General features: G+C 43.9%; 2 protein-coding genes and 1 long non-coding RNA gene across 7 annotated transcripts in view; 1 reads left to right on the top strand and 2 right to left on the bottom strand.

Annotated features, from left to right (window-relative positions):
- TMEM163 (transmembrane protein 163) overlaps window positions 1-22,186 on the bottom strand; it is a 464,307-nt gene that overhangs the window by 389,871 nt on the left and 52,250 nt on the right. The window lies entirely within an intron of this gene.
- The window catches only part of ACMSD (aminocarboxymuconate semialdehyde decarboxylase), a 75,762-nt gene that overhangs the window by 10,392 nt on the left and 43,184 nt on the right, over window positions 1-22,186 (top strand). For all 3 annotated transcript variants that reach the window (XM_084997987.1, XM_084997986.1, NM_001444830.1), the window contains 4 exon segments: window positions 4,782-4,826; window positions 14,305-14,401; window positions 20,037-20,086; window positions 21,469-21,705. In XM_084997987.1, coding sequence (XP_084854113.1) covers window positions 4,782-4,826; window positions 14,305-14,401; window positions 20,037-20,086; window positions 21,469-21,705 — 429 coding nt within the window.
- Window positions 14,978-22,159, bottom strand: LOC146395778 (uncharacterized). Its single transcript, XR_014830592.1, has 2 exons — window positions 17,049-22,159; window positions 14,978-16,766 (listed from the first exon to the last, which is right to left on the bottom strand). It is a non-coding gene; the product is annotated as an uncharacterized LOC146395778 (long non-coding RNA).

Below are 22,186 nucleotides of genomic sequence, written 5' to 3'. Positions count from 1 at the left end.
GGCTTGGAGCAGAATAAAGGTGTTCCAAATAGGTCAGGTCTTTGTAAAGGTTTCTGGGAAGCACAAAGCCTTCCAAGTGCTTTCCAAGAAAGGGGAGGGAGGAACACAGAGATAAAGGGCTCCTTCCTTCACAGTGCTCCTTAGTGTCTGACCCCAGCCTATGCCTTATTTCATGACCTCATGATGGAAGAGGCTTTCACCACCATGCTACCACCACAATCACCATTACCGTACCACCACTGCCACTGAACTCACTGCCAAAACCATCCCCACTGCCGTCTCTTAGCCTCCACCACTTCCATCCCCACCACTATCATCACCATCACCATCACCCACTGTTGCCACTGCCTCCAGAACTGTCACCATCATTGTCATTGTTAACATCGATGGGGACCTCTCCATAAGCCAAGTCTGGCGTCAATAGCTTTCTCTGCATTGTCGTAGTTTAATTCCCATAAAACTTTATTTTATTTTATTTTTTCCTACTGCTACTGCTGTTAGCCTCATTTCCGATAAGATGTTAAGTTACTCCAAGAAAGGAAAGTACCTTGTAAGTGGATGGTTGTGTGTGACAAGATCTCTCTATTCTGCCTCCACTGCCTCTCTGTCCTCCCACAAATGGAATACTTCTCTCACCTACTAACTCAAGGGTTCACATTCCATAGGGAATTAAGAAAAAGTAAGAAAGAAAGACAGTGAGAAAGTAGGAACAGAGGAAGGAAGGAAGGAAAGAAGGAGTGAAGGAAACAGGAGAATAAGACTGTGGGGAGCCGAGAAGGTGCAGAAACTCAAAAAAAGGACCTTACCTGATGGCAAAAAAAAAAAAAAACAAACCCCAAACCTGAAGGCAGGTTCCTAACCAAGGAAGGGAGCTCACCTGAATGGTACAAGCCGAAGGTGGGCTTCTGGTCAGGATAAAAGCCTGCCTGTACGGTACAAGCCGAGGGCAGGCCTCAGGTTACACAGCTCTCATTTTGATGTTGATGGGGAAGAATTGGGGCTTTCCTGGGAAAACCATTTCCATGTTTGTGCCGGAGAATATGGATTGTTTCTCTAGTGACCTAGTCTTTCCTGTTGTTTTGTTATTCAGTTTTCCTCAGTCTTTCCTGATCATTTGCTTATTATTCTTTTTTTTTTTTTTTTTGCTATTTCTTGGGCCGCTCCCGCGGCATTGGAGGTTCCCAGGCTAGGGGTCGAATCGGAGCTATAGCCACCGGCCTACGCCAGAGCCACAGCAACGCGGGATCCGAGCCGCGTCTGCAACCTACACCACAGCTCACGGCAATGACGGATTGTTAACCCACTGAGCAAGGGCAGGGACCGAACCAGCAACCTCATGGTTCCTAGTCGGGTTCGTTAACCACTGCGCCACGACGGGAACTCCTCTTATTTTCCATTCTTATTTTCCTGTGGTGATTTGTGATTTAACAAAATTACAACAATAATATAATACGAATTTCATCCTGAAGGACTTTCCTCTATTTAAATACAACTTAATTAAAACATAGTGTTTATCTACTAACTAGTTATACAGTAAACTTTAGAGTTAGGATTTTAATGAGGTTCATAGAAGTTAAACATATATTATTCTTGACCAAAAGACACCTAGCTATGAGTTACAGAAGCTTTTAAGTGATAGCTAGTTAAGTTGGTTTGTATTTTCTTACACTGTCTCCCTCCCATAATGCTTTAAAGATAAGCACCAGTCTAAAAACAAGATTTGTGAATGCCAAATTCTTGTGTCTGTCACCTCTTCAATTTGTGGAGACTGGCTGGCCATGGGATGATTTACACTGAATCTCCTCCTTTCCACATGATGTATTGCACCTAATTGCCCTCAAATTGTACTCACTAAATTTAGTTAAGATAAAGATCTTAGAACATGATGTATATGGAGTTCCTGTCGTGGCGCAGTGGTTAACGAATCCGACTAGGAACCATGAGGTTGCGGGTTCGGTCCCTGCCTTGCTCAGTGGGTTAACGATCTGGCGTTGCCCTGAGCTGTGGTGTAGGTTGCAGACGCGGCTCGGATCCCGAGTTGCTGTGGCTCTGGTGTAGGCCAGTGGCTACAGCTCCAATTCGACCCCTAGCCTGGGAACCTCCATACGCCGCGGGAGCGACCCAAGAAATAGCAAAAAAAGACAAAAAAAAAAGAACATGATGTATAGCTGCTGTACCATGTAAAAGTTAACCTATGTACTTTTAACACTATTATGCAATCTGTAGTTAGAAACTGTCTATATAATCAACCACTTATGCCAATAAAATTTGAGCAGTCCAGCACCCTGAAAGAAGGGACAAAGAGGCTGTCTCCGTTGCAAAAGCCGACATGCGTCCCTCTCCTTCAGGGAAAAGTGTACACTCCCTGGCCGCTGGAGCTGGCCTCCAGCATAACATCTTTTCTTTTACATTAAAGCATGATTTCAATTGCAAATTTCCAGTTTGAGAGAGAGTTTGAGTTTAAAGTGTAACTGGCTTAGGTCATATTCCACCTTCCTCCAACATACACTCTGGGCAGCTTTATCCAGGGAAAGAGAGGGGAAAGGGTACTGAATGCATGAAGAGGGTGGGAGGGCACTGGCAAAGGAGAAATCAGGTGCAGGGAGGAGAAATTGGGGCCCCTGGTTGACAGGTTCCCTTGCATGACCAGCCTACAAAGCCATGTCCTCTAAAGTCACTTGGGAGGAGGGGGTAGATTTCAGAGCTAATGTGATTATTTGGAGCTAGAACTCAAGAGCAGTCCTTATAGCCAGATAGAATATAAAGGTATATTATATAAGAACTGACCAAATCCTAAGTCTATTGGGGCAGACCCCAGTTACAGACACAGACACACAGACACCCCTGTGCTGCAGGCCCAGACCTCATCTCTCAGTCTGAAGATGAGACAGAAGCTAGGAAGAAGGCTCTACCAAGACCTGGCTCCCTCAAGACAAATTCCCTGCACCGTGACATAAGAACCAAAGCATGGGCTCTGGTCTTATCTAACCACAACAAGTGAGGAGTTGCAGTGATAGTTAGCTTACCTCTACCCATTGAGGCTGACAAGAGCTGCTGGTGAACTCTTTACATTGTTGTCTCTGGCCTCTGTGCCCTTCCTTCTGACCTCCCACTTTGAGAGCCATTGCTTTGGAGCATGGAAATACTGAAAACCAGAAGCTATGCTCCAATCTAGCTCAGATGCCTTTCCAACCTCCCCCTCACAATAACAACTGATCCAAGTCCTCCTTCGGGGTTCCAGAGAACCCATGTGTCACTCTGTTCTAGCATGTCTCACACACCATAAGGTTCTTGCCCACCGCAGCCTCGCCCTCAACACTGTGCTCCACACAGGCTGGAACTGAGGGCTTGATAAATGAATGACTTAATGGATTAATTAATTAACAAAATGAGATTTTAAAACCTACAGTTACATGAGTTATATACGCCTATGTTCTTAGGCAGAGTCTTTCAAAATTTTTGTTTTTTTTAATTCTGTTTTTCTCTTTAGGGCTGCACCCTTGGCATATGGAAGTTCCCAGGCTAGGGGTCGAATCAGAGCTATAGACGCTGGCCTATGCCACAGGCACAGCAATGCCAGATCTGAGACACATATGCAACCTTCACCACAGCTCAAGGTAATGCTGGATCCTTTAACCCACTGAATGAGGTCAAGGATCAAACCTGCATCCTCATGGATACTAGTCAGGTTTGTTACTGCTGAGCCATGACGGGAACTCCGAGCCATAATGGGAACTTCCAAAATTTTTTATTCGTGACCCCCAAGAAGAAATGTATCTTATATTATGACTCAGTACAACCATTCATATAGATAATGGAAACAAGAGTTTCATGAAACCAATACTACATGGAAAGCATTCAAATATATTTGTTCTATTCCATTCTGAACTATTCTATTCTATCCTAGCCTATCCTGCTCCTATTCTATTCCATTCCATTCCATTCCATTGCTTTACTATCTTAGCTTGGGTTTTCCAAGAAGCAGACCCTGAGACAAGGATTCAAATACAAGTAGTTTACTTTGGAGGTGATCCCAGGAAACAGCAGTAGAGTGGGGAAATGAGACAGGGAAAGCAAGACAGCCAGAAAGTACAGAATGTGGGCCTACCCCATACTCACCCTGACTGAGGGGGTGAGGGAAACAGTGTGTGGAGTGTCTTCTGACCTTCTAGAAGGTCCTAATCAAAGCTAGCTCCAACAGTAAAAGGGAAGCCCGTGCCCAAGAAATGCAAGTGCTTTCAGTTGAAGGAGGGCTGATGTGCACAGAAGCGTTGCAGGTAGGGAAAATGAGTGGGACACAGCAGCATCTGTTAGGCCTACTATTTCATGTTTCTAGAACATCTGGGTCATTAACTACTAAATTGATTTCATGCTCTATTCATGGATTGCAACCCACAGATGGAAAAGCTGGGTTAGTGTTCTGAGACAGTATTTCCTCACAGTCTGTGTAATCCTAGTGGTCCAGGAAGGATTTTAGGTGGTACACAAATATTTTCTGATGTTCATTCCATATTTAAAAGCTGCAACTCGCATGAGGAAGAAAGGTAAAACTAGCACTTCTATGATCTAGAACTTTCTTCCTGAATAAATGCACTCAGGAGGAAAAGAAATTGATGTGAATATAAATACTGAGTAAGTGATCACAGGCATGAGGAGAGAATGGAAAGGTGTTGCTTAGAAAGGTGGGGCTTGGGATGCTTCGCCCCAGGGAAGCCCCCTTATGGCGGTCCTCTCTGCTTGTTCTTCCAGTCTAATTGTGTTCCCCTCTACCTCCCCTGCAGAGATTCGGTTACGGAGGCTGGGTGGAGCTCCAACACCACAGCGAGGTGAGTTTCTCCCAGAGTGTGAGTGTGCCTCAGAACACGGACATCCTGAGTCTGAGACCTTCTTGTAGGCCAGCAGCCTCCAGGGAGCCCAGTTCTTCTACCCTCTGACTGACTTTTCAGGAGGCAAGGGGTCAGCACTAAGGTTTCTCAAAATTATTAGGAAAAATGGGGATGACTTCAAAGAGCAGCATTTAGGAAGATAAAATTGGAATCTGAGATGGCATTAAGAAATGCCTCTCTTTCTTTTTCATCCTAGAATCAATTTTAGCATTGTTCTGCTTCAAGGAGGAGACCTGACCCTCTCCACAGTTATAACAGTATATTAAGACTAACCAAATACATGGGACAGTTTAAGCATGAGCAGAGGCTGGGAAATTAAACACTGCAGACAAAAAGGAGAAGAAGCCACTGTTATTAGGGGTTGAGTTTGGTCAGAGGAAAAAGCAAGAGGAGGAAGGCATGGGGCAAAGCATTCTGCAAATAACAAGGCCTGAGCGTGAGCTGCCAGTCTAGGGCAGCACAGAGATCAGATCCAACTTCATTTCTGAGGCATCACACCGCAGGGTATACAGGAGGAACCCCTCTAATTTCCCCATGGAAGACAGACATGACTAAGGCAGGCCCTGGAGGACTGGAGGTGTGGGAAGACCACGTGCAGGGGTAACAGCACACGATGACAAGGTGAGGACAGCTACTGCACCAGGTATTAGAGGACACAGCTTTGAGCACCAAGGCCTGGAGAAGACCTCCCAGGAGAAGCGATGTACAGCCTGAGTCTAGAATCAGGGGTGGCTCACCCAAGGAAACAAGAAAGTAAAGACAGGAGTTCCCATAGTGGCTCACTGGTCAACGAACCCGACTAGGAATCATGAGGTTGCAGGTTTGATCCCTGGCCTCGCTCAGTGGGTTAAATAACCGGCATTGCCGTGAGCTGTGGTATAGGCCGCAGACTCGGCTTCGACCCCTAGCCTGGGAACCTCCATATGCCACAGGTGTGGCCCTAAAGAAAAAAAAAAGAAAAAAGAAAGCAAAGATAGAGAGAAAATGCATGGAGTATTAAACATACACAAGCCCAGAACTTAAGCACTTGGGCAGGGCTGGTACCAGCATTTCTCAAAGTGTAGTCTGTGGACTAGCAAGTTCAGCTTCACGTGGGAACTTGGGAGAAAGGCAAATTCTCTGGCCTCACCCTATCACATCAGGAACACTGAGGATCGAGCCAGCAATCTGTGTTTTGACAATCTTTCAGGAGATTCTGATGCCCACTCAAGTTTGAAAACCACTGGCTCTATTCATTCACTTACTCACTGATTTTTATTGACACCCATTTGAGGCCAGGCCCACCAGTCTAGACACGAGGAATATGCTGGTGAACAGGACAGACAGACTCCCTGCTCTCTTGGTGCTCACATTCTAGGGGGAGATGGACAAATATGATCACTTCAAAGAATGGAGTGAAGAAACAATGCTGTAACAGGGAGTGACTGGAGAGATTCATCTGGGCTGGCCGGTGAGGGATCTAGCTAAGATTTAGAAGACAAGAAGGAAAAGCCTGGAAGAGTATCCCTGGCTGAGGGAATAGCAGTTGTAAAGGCCTCCAGATGAGGAAGTGCTGTGTTCAATCAACAGGAAGGAGGGCAGTGTGGCCGAGATATGGTTAAAGGCAAAGATGGTAGGAAATGAGGTAGGCAGAGGCCAGATCATGGAGGGATTTGGAACATGTGCTAAAGAGTCTGGATTTTATTCTCAATGTAATGCAACTTTTTTGGAGGGTCTTAATGGCTGGAAAAGGCCACCTTTCTCCATGGAGGATGGATAAAGGCAGGTAAGAGTCTGGAGAGCAAAGTGGGGGAAGAAGCCTCGTCAAACGGGGCCTTGGAGGATGGGCTTAGGCCTTTGTACTTGATCCTGAAGGCAGTGGAGAATCTTTAAAGAGTTTTAAACATCAGAGTCTCTGGGGAAGCTCATTCTCACCCTCATCAAAGACTGCCCACCAAGCGTTAATTTAGACACTGGGCTACACTTCTTCCGTGGAAAGTTCCAGTTCCTAGCCTGGGAGCTGGTGAGCTAAGTTGGACTGAAGTCTTCCCAGAAGAGAAAACAATCTGAGCGGAGATGATTACAAGGCTACTAGGAAGCTCCAAGTTCAGGGACAGGAAAGCTATAATTTTTTTTCCCTCCATGTCCCAGACTATAGTTTGCAACCTTGATACTGTATTTGAATGGCCTTAATTTCATTTTGTTTCTCTGTCAAGAGAGTGCATAAACTTAAAAACACATCTTGAAAACAAACAAACAAAAAGAAATCCAAGAATGAAAATATTTCCAGTCAAATCTATTACCTGCATATTTCCAGCAAAATTGGATATAACGGTAGTCTAAAAAAACAAAACAGTGATGCGCTCCTTTCCTCTGTTTAAAAAACAAAACAAAGCAAAACAAAACAGAAACAAATTCATATTTTTTCATAATGACAGTGGTCAGGGATCACAGTCAGTGGAGAACAACCTGCAAATATTATATAAATATGCAAATTAGGCTAAGAGCAATGAGAAAATCCAGCACTTGAGGGCTGAAATTTCTTTTCATTCTCCTATTTTCCTTTGGTGAACAAATCTTTTCTGTCCCCCATGACTGATTTACCTTCGAGATTCCTGTTTTCTGAAAGGTCTTTCCAAAACATTTCTCTGATTTACTCTATTTGTTTTTCTTCTTAACCTTTGATTTTTCAATGCTTTTGTAATGAATCAAGGGGTATTTGTTTGCCGCAATAAAGCCTCGTTCAGAACTGAAACCATCGGTTGTCCTTCAGTTGAATATTTATAATTCAGTTGAATATTTATAAAAGTATGTATGAGTTCTATTCAGGAGCTGCATGGGGTGGGGGAAGAACTGAGGCCTGATGGCAGGAATACCTAGCAGCTTTCAAAGGAGGCCAGACACAGGGACTAGTTCAAACCCATGCATCTAGAAACATCCACTGAGTGTTTTTCAGGCCCTTGAAACACACACACATACTTTCACCACACTTAGCATTTTCACACACACTATTCTGTGTGATCTTTGACCATCGGGTTCCTGCTTGAAAAATGATTTCCCTCTCGCTGGGGAGCCAGGAAGACACTTAAATGAATAAAGAACATACAGACAGTGACAATTTTGTGCTGAGCAAAAGAGAAAATAAATACTAAGAGAATTGAGGCAGGTGGGAAGGCCAAGGCAGGGGGCAATTTTCATGAAGATAAAGAATCATAGAATTGCAGGGCTAGGGATCATTTAGGCCAGTGTTTGAAAATATGAGCTGCAACCCAATAGTGAGTCGTCGTACCAACTCAGTGGGTTAGGACAGCTTTAAAATAAAATAGATTACAAAAGAAAATAGCAGAATGAATTGTTCATGGTAAAAGTAAATGTTCTTTCATGAAAGTTTTGTCTCAATTTGTATCTGTGCAAATAGGTATGTATTGGGTCAAAATGGGAAATATATATATATATATATTTCTTTTCTTTTTTTAACTTCTTTTTGAAGTATTATTGATTTACGATGTGTTAATTTCTGCTGTACAGGAAAATGTTTAAGTTGTACATATATATATATACTCTTTTTCAAAAAATATTCTTTTCATTATGGTTTATCATAGGATATGGAATATAGTTCTCTGTGCTATGCAGTAGGATCTTGTTGATTATTCCCTCCATATATTAGAGCTTATATCTGCTAACCCCAACCTTCCACTCCATCTCTCCCCCAAACCCCTCCCACTTGGCAACCACAAATTTTTCTCTACGTCAGTGAGTCTGTTTCTGTGTTGTAGATAGGTTCATTTGTGCCATATTTTAGATTCCACATATAAGTGATATCATATGGCATTTGTCTTTCTCTTTCTGATTTACCTAACTTAGTATGAGAATTTCTAGTTGTATCCATGTGGCTGCAATGGCACTATCTCATACTTTTTATGGCTGAGTAGTATTCCACTGTGTATATGTACCACATCCTCTTAATCCAGTCATCTGTCAATAGACATTTAGGTTGTTTGCATGCCTTGGCTACTGTGAATAGTGCTGCTATGAACATAGGGGTGCATGTGTCTTTTCAAGTTATAGTTTTGTCTGGATATACACCAAGGAATGGGATTGCTGGATCATATAGTAACTCTATCCTTGGTTCTCTGAAGAAGCTCTATACTGTTTTCCATAGTAGCTGTACCAACTTACTTACATTCCCACCAACAGTGTAAGAGGGTGCCCTTTTCTCCACACCTTCTCTAGCATTTGTTATTTGTAGACTTTTTAAGGATAGCCATTCTGACCACCGTGAGGTAGTACCTCACTGTAATTTTGACTTGCAATTATCTAATAATTAGTAATATTGAGCATTTTTTCAAGTGTCTTTAGGCCATTCATATTTCTTCCTTGGACAAATGTTTATTTAGGTCTTCTGGATACTCTTCCAGGCTTTTCCTTCTTGTCTTCTAAATCTTCTGGTTTTTTTTGTTGTTAATTTGTGTAAGCTGTTTGTATATTTTGGAAATTAAGGCCTTGTTGGTGGCATCACTTGCAAATATTTTCTCCCATTCTGTGGGGCTGTCTTTTCAGTTTGTTTAGGGAAATATTTTCTTAACGTGGGTTCAGAGCAAAAATTGATTGAAAGCCACTAATATAGTCCAGAGGTCTTATTTCATGTTTTTATTTTAAAAGTTCATTTTCCTTTATGTAAGTAGTATCTGAATAAATTCTTCTTCTTTTTTTTTTTTTTTTTTTTTTTTTTTTGTCTTTTTGCCATTTCTTGGGCCGCTCCCGCGGCATATGGAGATTCCCAGGCTAGGGGTCCAATCGGAGCTGTAGCCGCTGGCCTATGCCACAGCCACAGCAACCCGGGATCCAAGCCAAGTCTGTGACCTACACCACAGCTCACGTCAACACTGGATCCTTAACCCACTGAGCAAGGCCAGGGATCAAACCCGCAACCTCATGGTTCCTAGTCAGATTTGTTAACCACTGCGCCATGACAGGAACTCCTACAAAGGACATAGTATTATTTAATATGTTAACGTACATTTTTTTTTTAGCAAAGTCAATCCAGTTTCAAACAGAAAACTAATGGTATACTTCAATTAGAATACTTTGAAAAGAGTTAATAAAGAGCCTATTTATAAAGGTATAGGCATGTGATGAAGTTGTGGAGGCAGACAGGGGTTAGAAGATACAGGGTTTTACGCTAGGTTAAGGGGGTTTTGATTTCACCTTCAGGGCAATAAGAATCCATTCAAGAATTTTAAGTGGGGAGGTAACAAGAGCAGATTTAGGGCTTTAAAAGTTTACTCTGGCTGCTTTGTGGAGACTGAGTTAGAGGGGAGCAAGAGCAAAAGCAGAAAGAGATTGGCCTGGAGGCTGGAGCAGTCATTCGGGTGAGAGAGGATGGGACCTGGACCAGGGCTGGAGCATTGGAGATGGAGAGGCGTGGACCACTACAGGATCTCTTTTGGAGGTAGAATAAATGGCATAAGGAAATGGATGGGATGGTGACATGTCAAGCAGAGGGATGTAGAAAAATGACAGTCTCAGAGGAATGAGGAAGTTAACATCAACATCAAGGACAGAGTGGGAGTTCCCATCGTGGCTCAGTGGGTTACAAACCCGACTACTATCCAAGAGGATTCAGGTTCTACCCCTGGCCTCTCTCAGTAGGCCAACGATCCAGCATTGCTATGAGCTGTGGTTTAAGTTACAGAAGCAGCTCTGATCTGGTGTTGCTGTAGCTGTAGTGTAGGCCTGCTGTGCAGCTCTAGTTCGATCTTGGGAATTTCCAAGAAAAGCAGCTCACAGACTTTCTTGGAGGGCTGGATATCAAGCTCAGAGCTGCGCTAACATATACAATGACTAATTATACCGGGAAGGGGGCGGGGAAGGGCTGCTCCAGCAAGGATGCAAGTGCTGCCACTCCTGGTCATACTGGTCATAGACAGGAAGCTCACACTGATGGGGCTGAGACTGAGGACCAAAGGATTGCAGCTTCTGCTCCATTCATGTCTAACACCTCAGACAATACCACTAATAAAAGGTGTATTCTGCGTAGTCCCTGCTTCCTCACAGCACTCACTTCCAAATCAAAGTCATATATGAGGGCTTCTGATTGGCAGAGCCTAGAGCACATGCCAGTGCCCTCCATACAAGAGAGGCTGGGAAAGTGAATTCTGAGTTCCTCCTGAGGAAGGGGGAATCATAATGTGAAAATGTCTTCACACATAGGAGTTGTTCCAAGGATGTTAGGTGGCTACAAGCACGACAAATAGAAGCTCCAAAGTTTACAGACAGAAAAAGTAAAGTTTAACCTCAGAAGGACTATCACTGAGCTAGGTATGTAATTTAATGATATTTAAACCCAGATCTTTGAAATGTAAAGACTGTGTTTTTCAGTACTCTGCTGTACTAGGTATTTTATGGTAATTAAGCTTTCTTATTAAGGAGTAAAATAAAAATAAAACTTCTAATTTGCCAAAGGAAAGTTTGTTTCTCACTTTTTCTCTTTTGTCATCACCCCTTGCGTTCCCTTCTGTGCCAAATAAAAACACATGTTCCTTTATCCTACTTATGCAGTTAGTATCTGTCAGGACTCTTGCTTGCAAATAGTAGAAACCAACAACTGGTTAATTTAAGCAGAAAAGGAAATTGTTGAAAGTATTTCACAACCCTCAAGAGGAGTTCCTGCTGTGGAACTGAGACAAATCAATCCTGATGTCCTGATCTCAGATATTCAGTTTTGCTTGGGTGTAGACATTTGTCACAGTTACACAGTTATTGTTCGCTGACATATTCCCCAGTCCATGAAAATATGGATCTGAGGTCTTCCTCCTGCATGTAAAATGTGAACAGGCTGCCACACTTGACGGTGAAAAGCGGTTGGCCTTCTCCAAGCAGGAAGTGGGGGAGGTGTAGTCCATGGATCAGAAGGACGAAGAAGGAAACTGTGGCAAGGCCTGAGTACAAGTCATGATCCTTGGCCTAGCACAGTCATGAACAAGCCAAGAGGCAGAGAAGGACGGCAAGCTGAACTCAAAACCTTTGATCACCACATGCTTACTTGACCAGCAAGTACGACCCAAAGGTAAACTTGAGGCCCTGAAGCACCACGAGAGGTTGTGTGTCCTCAACATCAGGAGATAGCCTGGTCCCTAATTAGCTGTTCATCATTAATAACTATACCAAGAATAACACTTAACATGTGTCAGACACTCTACTAAATAAGTGCTTAATATAGATTATCCTATTTCATGCTCACAATAGCCTATTAAGGTAAGTCACATTTTTTAAGGTAAGTCATATAATTATACCTATTTTATTATTTTTTTTTTTTGTCTTTTTGTCTTTTTAGGGCTGCACCTGTGGCATATGGAGGTTCCCAGGCTAGGGGTCTAATTGGAGCTACAGCTGCTGCCCTACACCACAGCCACAGCAACACCAGATCCTTAACCCACTGAGCAAGGCCAAGGATTGAACTCACAACCTCATGGTTCCTAGTCAGATTTGTTTCTGCTGCACCACAACGGGAACTCCGATTACACGTATTTTAAAAATGAGCTAGGCCTCAGAAGTTTCTACACAGAATAGCAAGCAGGACAGAGAGCAGCAAGCAGACTCCATGCATATTTGATGTTGTAAAGCAGAAGAAACCATGGAGCCATTCATGGCTGAATGGGATGAGTTTGAACTAGTCTGTTCCATCTGCCAAAATGATTTAAATAAAACGGTCATCATCGAATGTGTCCATGACCTCTGTTCCACCCATCTTGTTCTCTGGGCCAAAAGAAGTCCAAGTCCAACTTATGAATGCCTTAAATGCTGGGTAATAAGCTGGAATTGATACCTCCTCATGGAGCTGAAGAGGCCACAATGAAGACAGGGTGACTAAAGAACCAAGAATCTTCTTCCTCCCTACAGCAACAGCTGACCTGTCACACCCACTAAAGAAGTCTCTGCACTGGTTATGTCAAATCCTCTAGGAGGGAGTTCCCGTCATGGCGCAGTGGTTAACGAATCCGACTAGGAACCATGAGGTTGGGGGTTCGGTCCCTGCCCTTGCTCAGGTGGTTAAGGATCTGGCGTTGCCGTGAGCTGTGGTGTAGGTTGCAGACGCAGCTCGGATCCCACGTTGCTGTGGCTCTGGCGTAGGCCAGTGGCTACAGCTCCGATTCGACCCCTAGCCTGGGAACCTCCATATGCTGCGGGAGCGGCCCAAAGAAATAGCAAAAAGACAAAAAAAAAAAAAATCCTCTAGGAGATCCAAGGAGTCCAAAGTAAACACTTTGAACTTAAGTGACAGAGAGGGAAAAACATTCAGAAGTTCCAAATTCAACATCTCTGCAGAGCATAATAATAACAGCTTTTGGAACCTGTGTTCAGCCAACTCAAGGACTCTGTTCTTTTTCTCCATGGATGGGAATCTGTGCCTGAGTATCTTCCTTTTCTCACAGTCTTTCCAATCTCCATGCTTATGACCTAAATTTTTAGTGATAGATTATTAACTTGTCTTTTTTCCTCCATTATATATCCTTAAAGTGTTGAATCAGTCAGAGAAAGTGTCTTGCCCAAATTAGGTTCTAAATAAATATTTGTTTTACAAATTGAACAGAAAAATGACCAGCAAACTAAAGTTCAGAGATGTTTAACTCATTCGTGGTCACACAGCAGTAAGTTGCGGAATATGGATTTGAATCTGAGCAGACTGATTTGAGGGACCTGGAACAGAACTTTTCCCTTTTCTTAAGGATCAGCAATACAAGGCCCAATTTAGAGGCCACCACCATGTTTTTGTTTTGTTTTGTTTTTTGCCATGCTTTGAAGAGCCATTTAGTTTGCCCCTCCACCCCAAGTATTAAAAAGCAGTGTACAAAGCAGGCATGATGGCTAGTGGAAGCCAGCAGCTCAGCACCAAATTTCATATGTGCTGCTGCGAGACTTTTTCACCACACCACCTGCCTTCTCCAGCAGGTGTTGACATCAGTGGACCCTGTTCTGCTATACAAATTATTTACTCTCACTATCCATCTGGTTATCCTCTATAAAACAAGAGGGTTGGACTAGATGGTCTATCTTGGAGGTCCTTTCCACTTCTAAAATGTTATGAATCTAGAGTTTTCCTGATGATGAGCCATTCCCTCTGGTCTTGTAGCTAGTGGGTCAGATTGGCAAGGTGACTGGTCATCCTCAGTCTTGCAGTCCCAGAAGGCCATAACCATGACCTTGCTCTATGTCCAGCCGCTAACACCCTTAGAGCACACGCCTTCAAATCCAAGCCAATATTAAGGCACAAAGATAAAAATTTGGCTCTGTTAAATTAAGCAGATTTCTACTTCTTTGAGGATCAAGTAAAAACTCCTAAGAAAGTTAGGGGAGAACCAGACTCCAAAGCACATAAGGAATGATTAATCTATGTAAACTTAGGTCTCCTTTTGCTAATGTGATTTTTCTATCCTAGGGAGAAGCAAAGATGCTGAAAGATGGGAAGGTCTTCAGAGTGGTCCAAGAGAACTGCTGGAATCCAGAAGTCCGTCTTAGAGAAATGGACCAAACAGGTACTTACAATGAGAAATGCTACCAATGTTTGCATCTGGTAAGTAAGGGTAATATGATGTAAGAGTCATTTGCCACTAAAATCTGTTCATGCCACTTTATGTGGTTTTGTGATGGCAACTTCTGGCCCCTTCTTTCCACCAGACTATGTTGTTCCAGCTTCACTGGAAGAGAGATGGCAGCTTCCACTATGATGTTTTTAGAGTGTAGATTTTAAATTTTTTGAAATTAGATATACACTGTTCTAAAGCAGGATACTATAGTAACAAAAAGACTAAAATGGTAATTTTGTTATTTTTAAAAATTTTAAGTTCAGGAGTTCCCATTGTGGCACAGTGGAAATGAATCCAACTAGGAACGATGAGGTTTTGGGTTTGATCCCTGGCCTCTCTCAGTGGGTTAAGGATCCGGTGTTGCCATGAGCTGTGGTGTAGGTCACAGACACAGCTCAGATTTGGCGTTGCTATAGTTGTGGTGTAGGCTGGCAGCTGTGGCTCCAATTAGACCCCTAGCCTGGGAACCTCCATATACTATGGGTGCAGTCCTAAAAAAAGAAGAAAAAAAAGACCCCAAAAATATTTTATGTTCAAATGCAGAATATTTACTTATAGAGCCAATTAAAACAGTAAAAATTAGAATTCACAGATTAAGGATGACCACTGCCTACTTCAGATTTAGGATCCATTTTCTTGCCGTATGTAGTTTGTTTCAGTTCACCATACATAGAACATCCCCACTGACACATAAGGGGTGGAAATGGGAGCAGTTTACAGAAAAGTTAATCATGTAATCTCAACCAAACCAAACCAGCAATTTGAAAGGGGAGAACTAGGAAGTTTTTCTTTCCAAGCTGAATCTCTAACAATTTCTTTTGTATTTTTTTTCTGCTTTTTCTTTTTCTTTTTTTGTAATTACTCAATGAATTTTATTACATTTATAGGTGTACAACAATCATCACAACCAAATTTTACAGCATTTCTATCCCAAACCCTCAGTGCATCCCCCCACCCCACAACCCATCTCATTTGGAAACCATAAGTTTTCCAAAGTCTGTGGGTCAGTATCTGTTCTGCAAAGTTCAGTCTGTCCTTTTTTCAGATTCCACATGTCAGTGAAGGCATTGGATGTTGGCGTCTCATTGTATGACTGACTTCACTTAGCATGATAATTTCTAGGTCCATTCATGTTGCTAAAAATGCTAGTATTTCATTCATTTTAATGGCTGAATAATATTCCATTGTGTGTATGTACCACTTCTTCTTGATCCACTCCTCTGTCGATGGACATTTAGGTTGTTTCCATGTCTTGGCTACTGAAAATAGTGCTGCAATGAACACTGTAGTATATGTATCTTTTCTAGTCATGGTATTCTCTGGATAGATGCCCAAAAGTGAGATTGCTGGATCAAATGGTAGTTCTATATGTAGTTTTCTGAGGAATCTCCATCCTGTTTTCCACAGTGGTTGCACCAATTTACATTCCCACCGACAGTGTAATACAGTTGCTTTTTCTCCACAGCCTCTCCAGCATTTATTGTTTGTAGACTTTTTGATGATGGCCACTAACAATTTCTAAGCTTGCATTCCCTATCCTATATTTAGAAATTAAACAAGTCCCCACAATTAAAGCAATTTATGAGGGTAGGGAGTGAACATAAAATAAAATAAAATAAAATAAAAATTGTGTGACAGCCACAGTGCGCTTTCATTTGTTACTGGTTGGCTGGCTGTGCCACTGAGGAGGACATGCTCCAATAAGAGCACCCAGCCTCTGGACACGCATGGGCTGTGCCCAGGGACTGTGCTAGAGAACTCCCCATGACAACACTGTCAGGCCTGAATTTTGACATCAGTGGACTAGATTTAAACCAGAAAGCAAACAATTCATATACTCCCCCCCCAAAAAAAGAGCTACTTATATCCACTACCTTCTTAACCAAAGACAAATGTATAAGAAGCTCAAATATACACACAGAAATGGCAGGAAACATTTTACTCCAAGGTCTGCACAAAACGAGTTGACCTATCAGCCCCAAATGAGAAGGTGGTCTCTGGCATGTTAGAATTTAATATAGACACTTTAAGCTAGATATTGCTTTATATTTTTTAAATAATTAAAATAAATCTCAATTGCATTCAAATGGAACTTTGCAGAAAGCCTGAAGCACTTCTGTAGAACATAGCATACATGCTCCTGTTCTGGATGAGGGTGAGAGGGAAGCTGGACCTAGAACAGGCTTCCCAGACCACCAGCAAAGGCCAGGGTTTTGCTCTAAATGCGAAGCACAACTGAGCGGCTCCCACCTCTCAAGGAGAAAACTAGTGGAAAGGAGACTAGGATGGCTGGCATCAGAACCCCTGCTCACAACTGCAGTTTATTTATTTTTATTTTTTTTGTCTTTTTGCTATTTCTTTGGGCCGCTCCCGCAGCATATGGAGGTTCCCAGGCTAGGGGTCGAATCGGAGCTGTGGCCACTGGCCTACGCCAGAGCCACAGCAACGCTGGATCGGAGCCGCGTCTGCAACCTACACCACAGCTCACGGCAATGCCGCATCGTTAAGCCACGGAGCAAGGGAAGGGACCGAACCCGCAACCTCATGGTTCCTAGTTGGGTTCGTTAACCACTGCGCCACGACGGGAACTCCCCACAACTGCAGTTTAGATGAAAAGTGTCTCCTTTGGTTTTTGTTGTGTGTTTTATTCAATGATTATTCTTGAGAGATCAGTCATGTCTGACCCTTACCAAGCATTTACTTTATGCCAGGCACTGTTCTCAGCACCTGACATGTATTAACTCAATTTCTATAATAACCATAGGAAGTAGCATCTATTATGCCCATTTTACAGATGAAGAAACTAAGGGACAGAATTTAAGCAATATGCCCAAGATCACACAACTTGTGGGGGGCAAAACCAGGATTTGAACCAAGGCAGTCTGGACCCAAGGGCTTAACAAATGCATCCTACTGCCTCTTCAGAGGTGAGAAAATAAAATGATGAAGGCACAACACAGAAGAATCCAGCAAACCATGCCATCTTCACAGGGAGAAAATGGAATTGGCAGCCCCCAGATTACTTCATCACATCTCTATGTGGCAGACATTGTTGCACCTACTGCCACCTGAGGGATCCGAGGATGATAAATGATTTGCTCCGGATCAAACAGCAGTAAATGGCAGAGCCAAGATTGAACCTAGGGCCATATCCCTCATTCCATCACTTTTCCCCAGGGAGCTTTTCCCAAGCCTTCCTCAGGTTAAGAATTGCCTGGGGTGCTTGTTAAAAAAATTTTTTTCAGGCCTCATCACTAAGTCAGAGTTTCCAAAGGAGGGCCTAGGAATTTGCTTTTACAATGTTCTCTTCCCTCAGCCCTGGCCCCTGCCCATTTTACTCAACAGGTGAATTTGGGGCACATTGTGCTATGCCAAACTATTAAACACCCTTTTAAAATATATATATAAGGAGTTCCAGTCATGGATCAGTGGTTAATGAATCCAACTAGGAACGATGAGGTTGCGGGTTCGATCCCTGGCCTTGCTCAGTGGGTTAAGGATCCGGCGTTGCCGTGAGCTGTGATGTAGGTCGCAGACGCGGCTCAGATCCTGCGTTGCTGTGGCTCTGGCGTAGGCCAGGGGCTACAGCTCCGATTGGACCCCTAGCTTGGGAACCTCCATATACCGTGGGAGCGGCCCAAGAAATGGCAAAAAGACAAAAAAATAAAAATAAAAATAAAAAAATAAAAAATATATATAAGCTTTAATTGGATTAGACTTGTTTTTTCCCCCTCTCAATTCCCAGAGACCAAAGAACATGTATCCAAATCAACCAACACATAATGTAATTTACTATGTTAATATAAAATATGGTGATAAACGATGGCCACTAAGGTATACGAGCAAGGCTGGACAAGTGCGTCATCCCACCACTTGCAAGCCATGTGACCTTAGACCAAATCTATCAAATGGAGAAATTACATAGAAAAATGTAAGCAAAAGTATTTGTGTAAAATGTAAGAAGTTTACAGTTGAAAGGGACTTAACTGTTTTAAACTAATCAACAAACACAAGTCACATCTTGTGACAATTTTTTTATTTTTTATTTTTTGGTCTTTTTAGGGCCGCACCTGCAGCATATGTAAGTTCCCAGGCTTGCGGTTGAAATGGAGCTGCAGCTTCTGGCCTACACCACAGCTATAGCAACACCAGATCTGAGCTGCATCTGTGATCCATACCGCAGATCATAGCAACGCTGGATCCTTAACCCACTGAGTGAAAATGGGGATCGAACCCTTGTCCTCATGGATACTAGTTGGGTTTGTTACCTCTGAGCCATGACAGGAATTCCTTGTGACAATGTTTAACAATGCTCTCTAATCAAAAGATGCAGTGTCTAGTCCTCACTAAACAATGATTTGTCTTTTCCTATCTTGGGTATGTTCAATGTGCCAGGCACTGCTCTGGACACCAGGGGTAGAACATGGACAGACAGGCACACATGGTGTTTACATTCAAGTAGGGGAAGTCACAGGATAAGCAATTAAACACAGTCATGACAGACTGTAATAACTATCAGAAAAGGAAAGGAACAGAACAATGGGATAAGTGGATGGAGTTGGGAAAGGGCTCTCTGAGGATCTGACATTTGAACTGAGACCTCAGGGCGAAAAGGAGCCCATCCTGTGATAAGCCGAAAGAGCATTCCAGGGAGATGGAGCAGCAGTGCAAAAGTCCTGGGGCAGGAAAGAGATCCAAACAACAGGCAGGAGGCCAATGAATCACAATGTGAGCCCCCAGGAGAGACTGTGTGGGGTCTTAGAGGCCATGTTCAAGTTTGGATTTTACTCTAAGAGTGATGCAAAGTGCTTGGAAGTTTGAGGAAAGGAGTAACTTGTTCTAAGTTTTAACTCTTCCTCTGGCCTTCAAGTGGAGAAAAAAGAAAGAGGACAAGAGTGGTAGTGGGAGACCACTTGGAGGCACCTGCAGTGGTTCACATAGGAAACGCTGGTGGCCTGGACCAGACAGTGGCAGGAGATGGGGGGATGTGAGCGGATGAAAGGAACAGAAGTAGAGCTAACAGGACTTGCTGGTGGGTTGGATGGGGGTAGGAAGGTAAGATGCCTCTGTTAGTCAGCATCTCTCCTGACATCCCAGCTCCAAGAGCTTGAAGATAAGTGATTCTGAGCATCCTGGATGCTGGATTCTGGAGCCACACCTAGGGTCTCATTCTGGGCATTCCAGATGGCAGAGCTCCGCTTCAAAGATGAGTGGAAGGGGCCAGGAAGATGGCTGAGAAATATACTCTGTCATGCATGACCTGAGATGGAATGCCCTAAAAATAATGATGGGAAATATCTTGCCTAAATAAAACTTCACAGGAAAGAGGGTTGAAATAGCCTCTGAGTTTTTCCGTTTTTCTTGAATGATCTCATTTTGGTTCAGCCTTTACTCCTTGCCTTATAACTGAGGCTGCAGAATGAGGGAAGCCTGGGGCAGAGACCCTGAGAGAAGGGGGCCAGGGAGGAAGTGAGGGAGAGGAGAACAGGAGGAGGGAGAGACTTACTGGGCTCCTCAGCTTTGGGAAATGCAGAGGTGCCCGGGCCATTTTTCTCATTAGCTTTGCCTTTGTGTCTGTGTCTAGGAGTGACCGTGCAAGCCCTTTCCACGGTTCCGGTTATGTTTAGCTACTGGGTGAGTGTGAAACCTCAATCCATCTCCTTGGTGGGCAAAGGCTCACAGCCAGCTCCCTAGCAAGCAGACCGATGCCCCATGTCTTGACATTGCGCACCAACTCTCCCCTTTAAAGATAAGCTGGGTCCCTCACTTCTCACACCGAACTATCCCCTCCCAGGCTTGACTTCCTTGCATGTCCTTGCTCCAGACCTGCCTGGCCCAGTGCAGCAGCCAACAGCTGCATGCTACAATGTAAGTCGCATTGTACTTCCACTGAACAGCACAGTTCTAGGCCCAACCCTAATCTCCATCAAAACTGACCTGCCTGCTGACTCATTCCTGTAGTTCCTGGCTCAGTCATTGATGAGCTAGTTTATTCCTGTTTACTCTAAAATAATCATGATTTTGAAGTAGTGAAAGCAACGATAATGGCCTAATATGCTGTCTGTCCCATGGAAACAGTTCAAAACAGGATTCCACAAGTTGGATGCCTTTCCCCAAGTGATTAAGTCTTGAGTGCTAGAAATTTCTGGCATGACTACAAGCCTGAGGAAGGACATTTTTGTACACAGTTGGGCATACACTAGGTACCTGCTCAGCCAAATAAATATTCATGCATGTTGTGATTTAAGGAGCAATGGAAATACCACCTGGTCATACATACTTCCCCCATCTCTGGTCATAATTCCCGTATTAGTGATTCAATCCTTATCTGTTCCTATGATGAGATTCACTACTTAAAATACAACTACCATAAGACCTCAAGACACCTGAATTTATTGGGCTGGGTGCTACCTTGACTGGACAACTGGGATTGCAGGAGAGTACTAAATTCTTGGCAGTGGAATGGGATGATGGTGAAAGGCAAGATAGCAATGAAGGAGGGAGAATTAGGGGAATGGAAAGCAAACTTTGCATCAGCATCTTGCTAAGGTAACTCTGACCATCACTATCAACAGGAAGGACAGGAAGGAGGACAGACAGGGACAGGAGAGTTCTGTGAGCAGCCCAGCACCTCACCAGAAGGCATGATGTCTGGCACAGGAGGCCCAGCTCCTGTGTGAGGACAACAGGGGTGCCTAGGTGTGCTGCCCTGCAGGCTCCTCTCTGCAGTTGGTGGGGTGGCCCATCCTCATTCCATGTCTAGTGTAGGATTCCAGGCTCTTCTGATCACAGCCTCAGTTTTTCTAATTAATCAGCAATATGCCAGCAGTTTCCTTCGCCTCAGCAATGATGGTCTTCTGGGTCTCCTGTGGCCAACTGCATATCTCAGACTGTGCTTCAGCGTTCTGAGGGGCAAAGCCACTGAATGACACATGATTGAGCCCAGAGGAGGTGCTGATCAGAGTAACTAAATAAGTAGGTTTTGAACGATGTGTTTTCCCTTTACCTGTCTCCAGGCCAAACCTCAGGACACTTTAGACCTGTGCCAGCTTCTAAACAACGACCTAGCTGCCACTGTTGCGAGCCACCCCAAGAGGTTTGTGGGTCTGGGGACGTTGCCTATGCAGGCCCCTGAGCTGGCTGTCAAGGAGATGGAGCGCTGCGTGAAGGAGCTGGGCTTCCCGGGGGTTCAGATCGGCTCCCACATCAACGAGTGGGACCTGAACGCGCAAGAACTCTTCCCTGTGTACGCAGTGAGTACGGGGCACTCACTCAGCCTACGCGGAGCTGGGCTCGGCACTGGGCTGAGTGTCCCTGTGCCAGAGGGATGCCTGATAACACGCTAGATATAGAGGGAAATGTGGAAGGACTCCCCCAAACGAAGGGCCATCCTAGTAGAAGAGGGCCGAGTAGGAACGCTTACTAGGCCAGCCCTGGGTTAACTCAGTGAAACCTCTCTTTTTCCTAACTTCCTCGCTCTCCTTTTAAACTTTCATTTGGGGAGTTCCCGTCGTGGCACAGTGGGTAACGAATCCAACCAGGAACCATGAGGTTGTGGGTTCGGTCCCTGCCCTTGCTCAGTGGGTTAACGATCCGACATTGCCATGAGCTGTGGTGTAGGTCGCAGACACAGCTCAGATCTCACATTGCTGTGGCTCTGGTGTAGGCCAGTGGCTACAGCTCCGATTCAGCCCCTAGCCTGGGAACCTCCATATGCCGCGGGAGCAGCCCAAG

The sequence above is a fragment of the Sus scrofa genome, chromosome 15, assembly GCF_054392235.1.
Source record: "Sus scrofa isolate SSC_HxYL_T2T_F1_AM1 chromosome 15, Sscrofa_HxYL_maternal_Yorkshire_Landrace_v2.0, whole genome shotgun sequence".
Classification (NCBI taxonomy): domain Eukaryota; kingdom Metazoa; phylum Chordata; class Mammalia; order Artiodactyla; family Suidae; genus Sus; species Sus scrofa.
The sequence above is the reverse complement of the archived record's forward strand: the minus strand, read 5'-3'. Positions and strand labels throughout refer to the sequence as shown.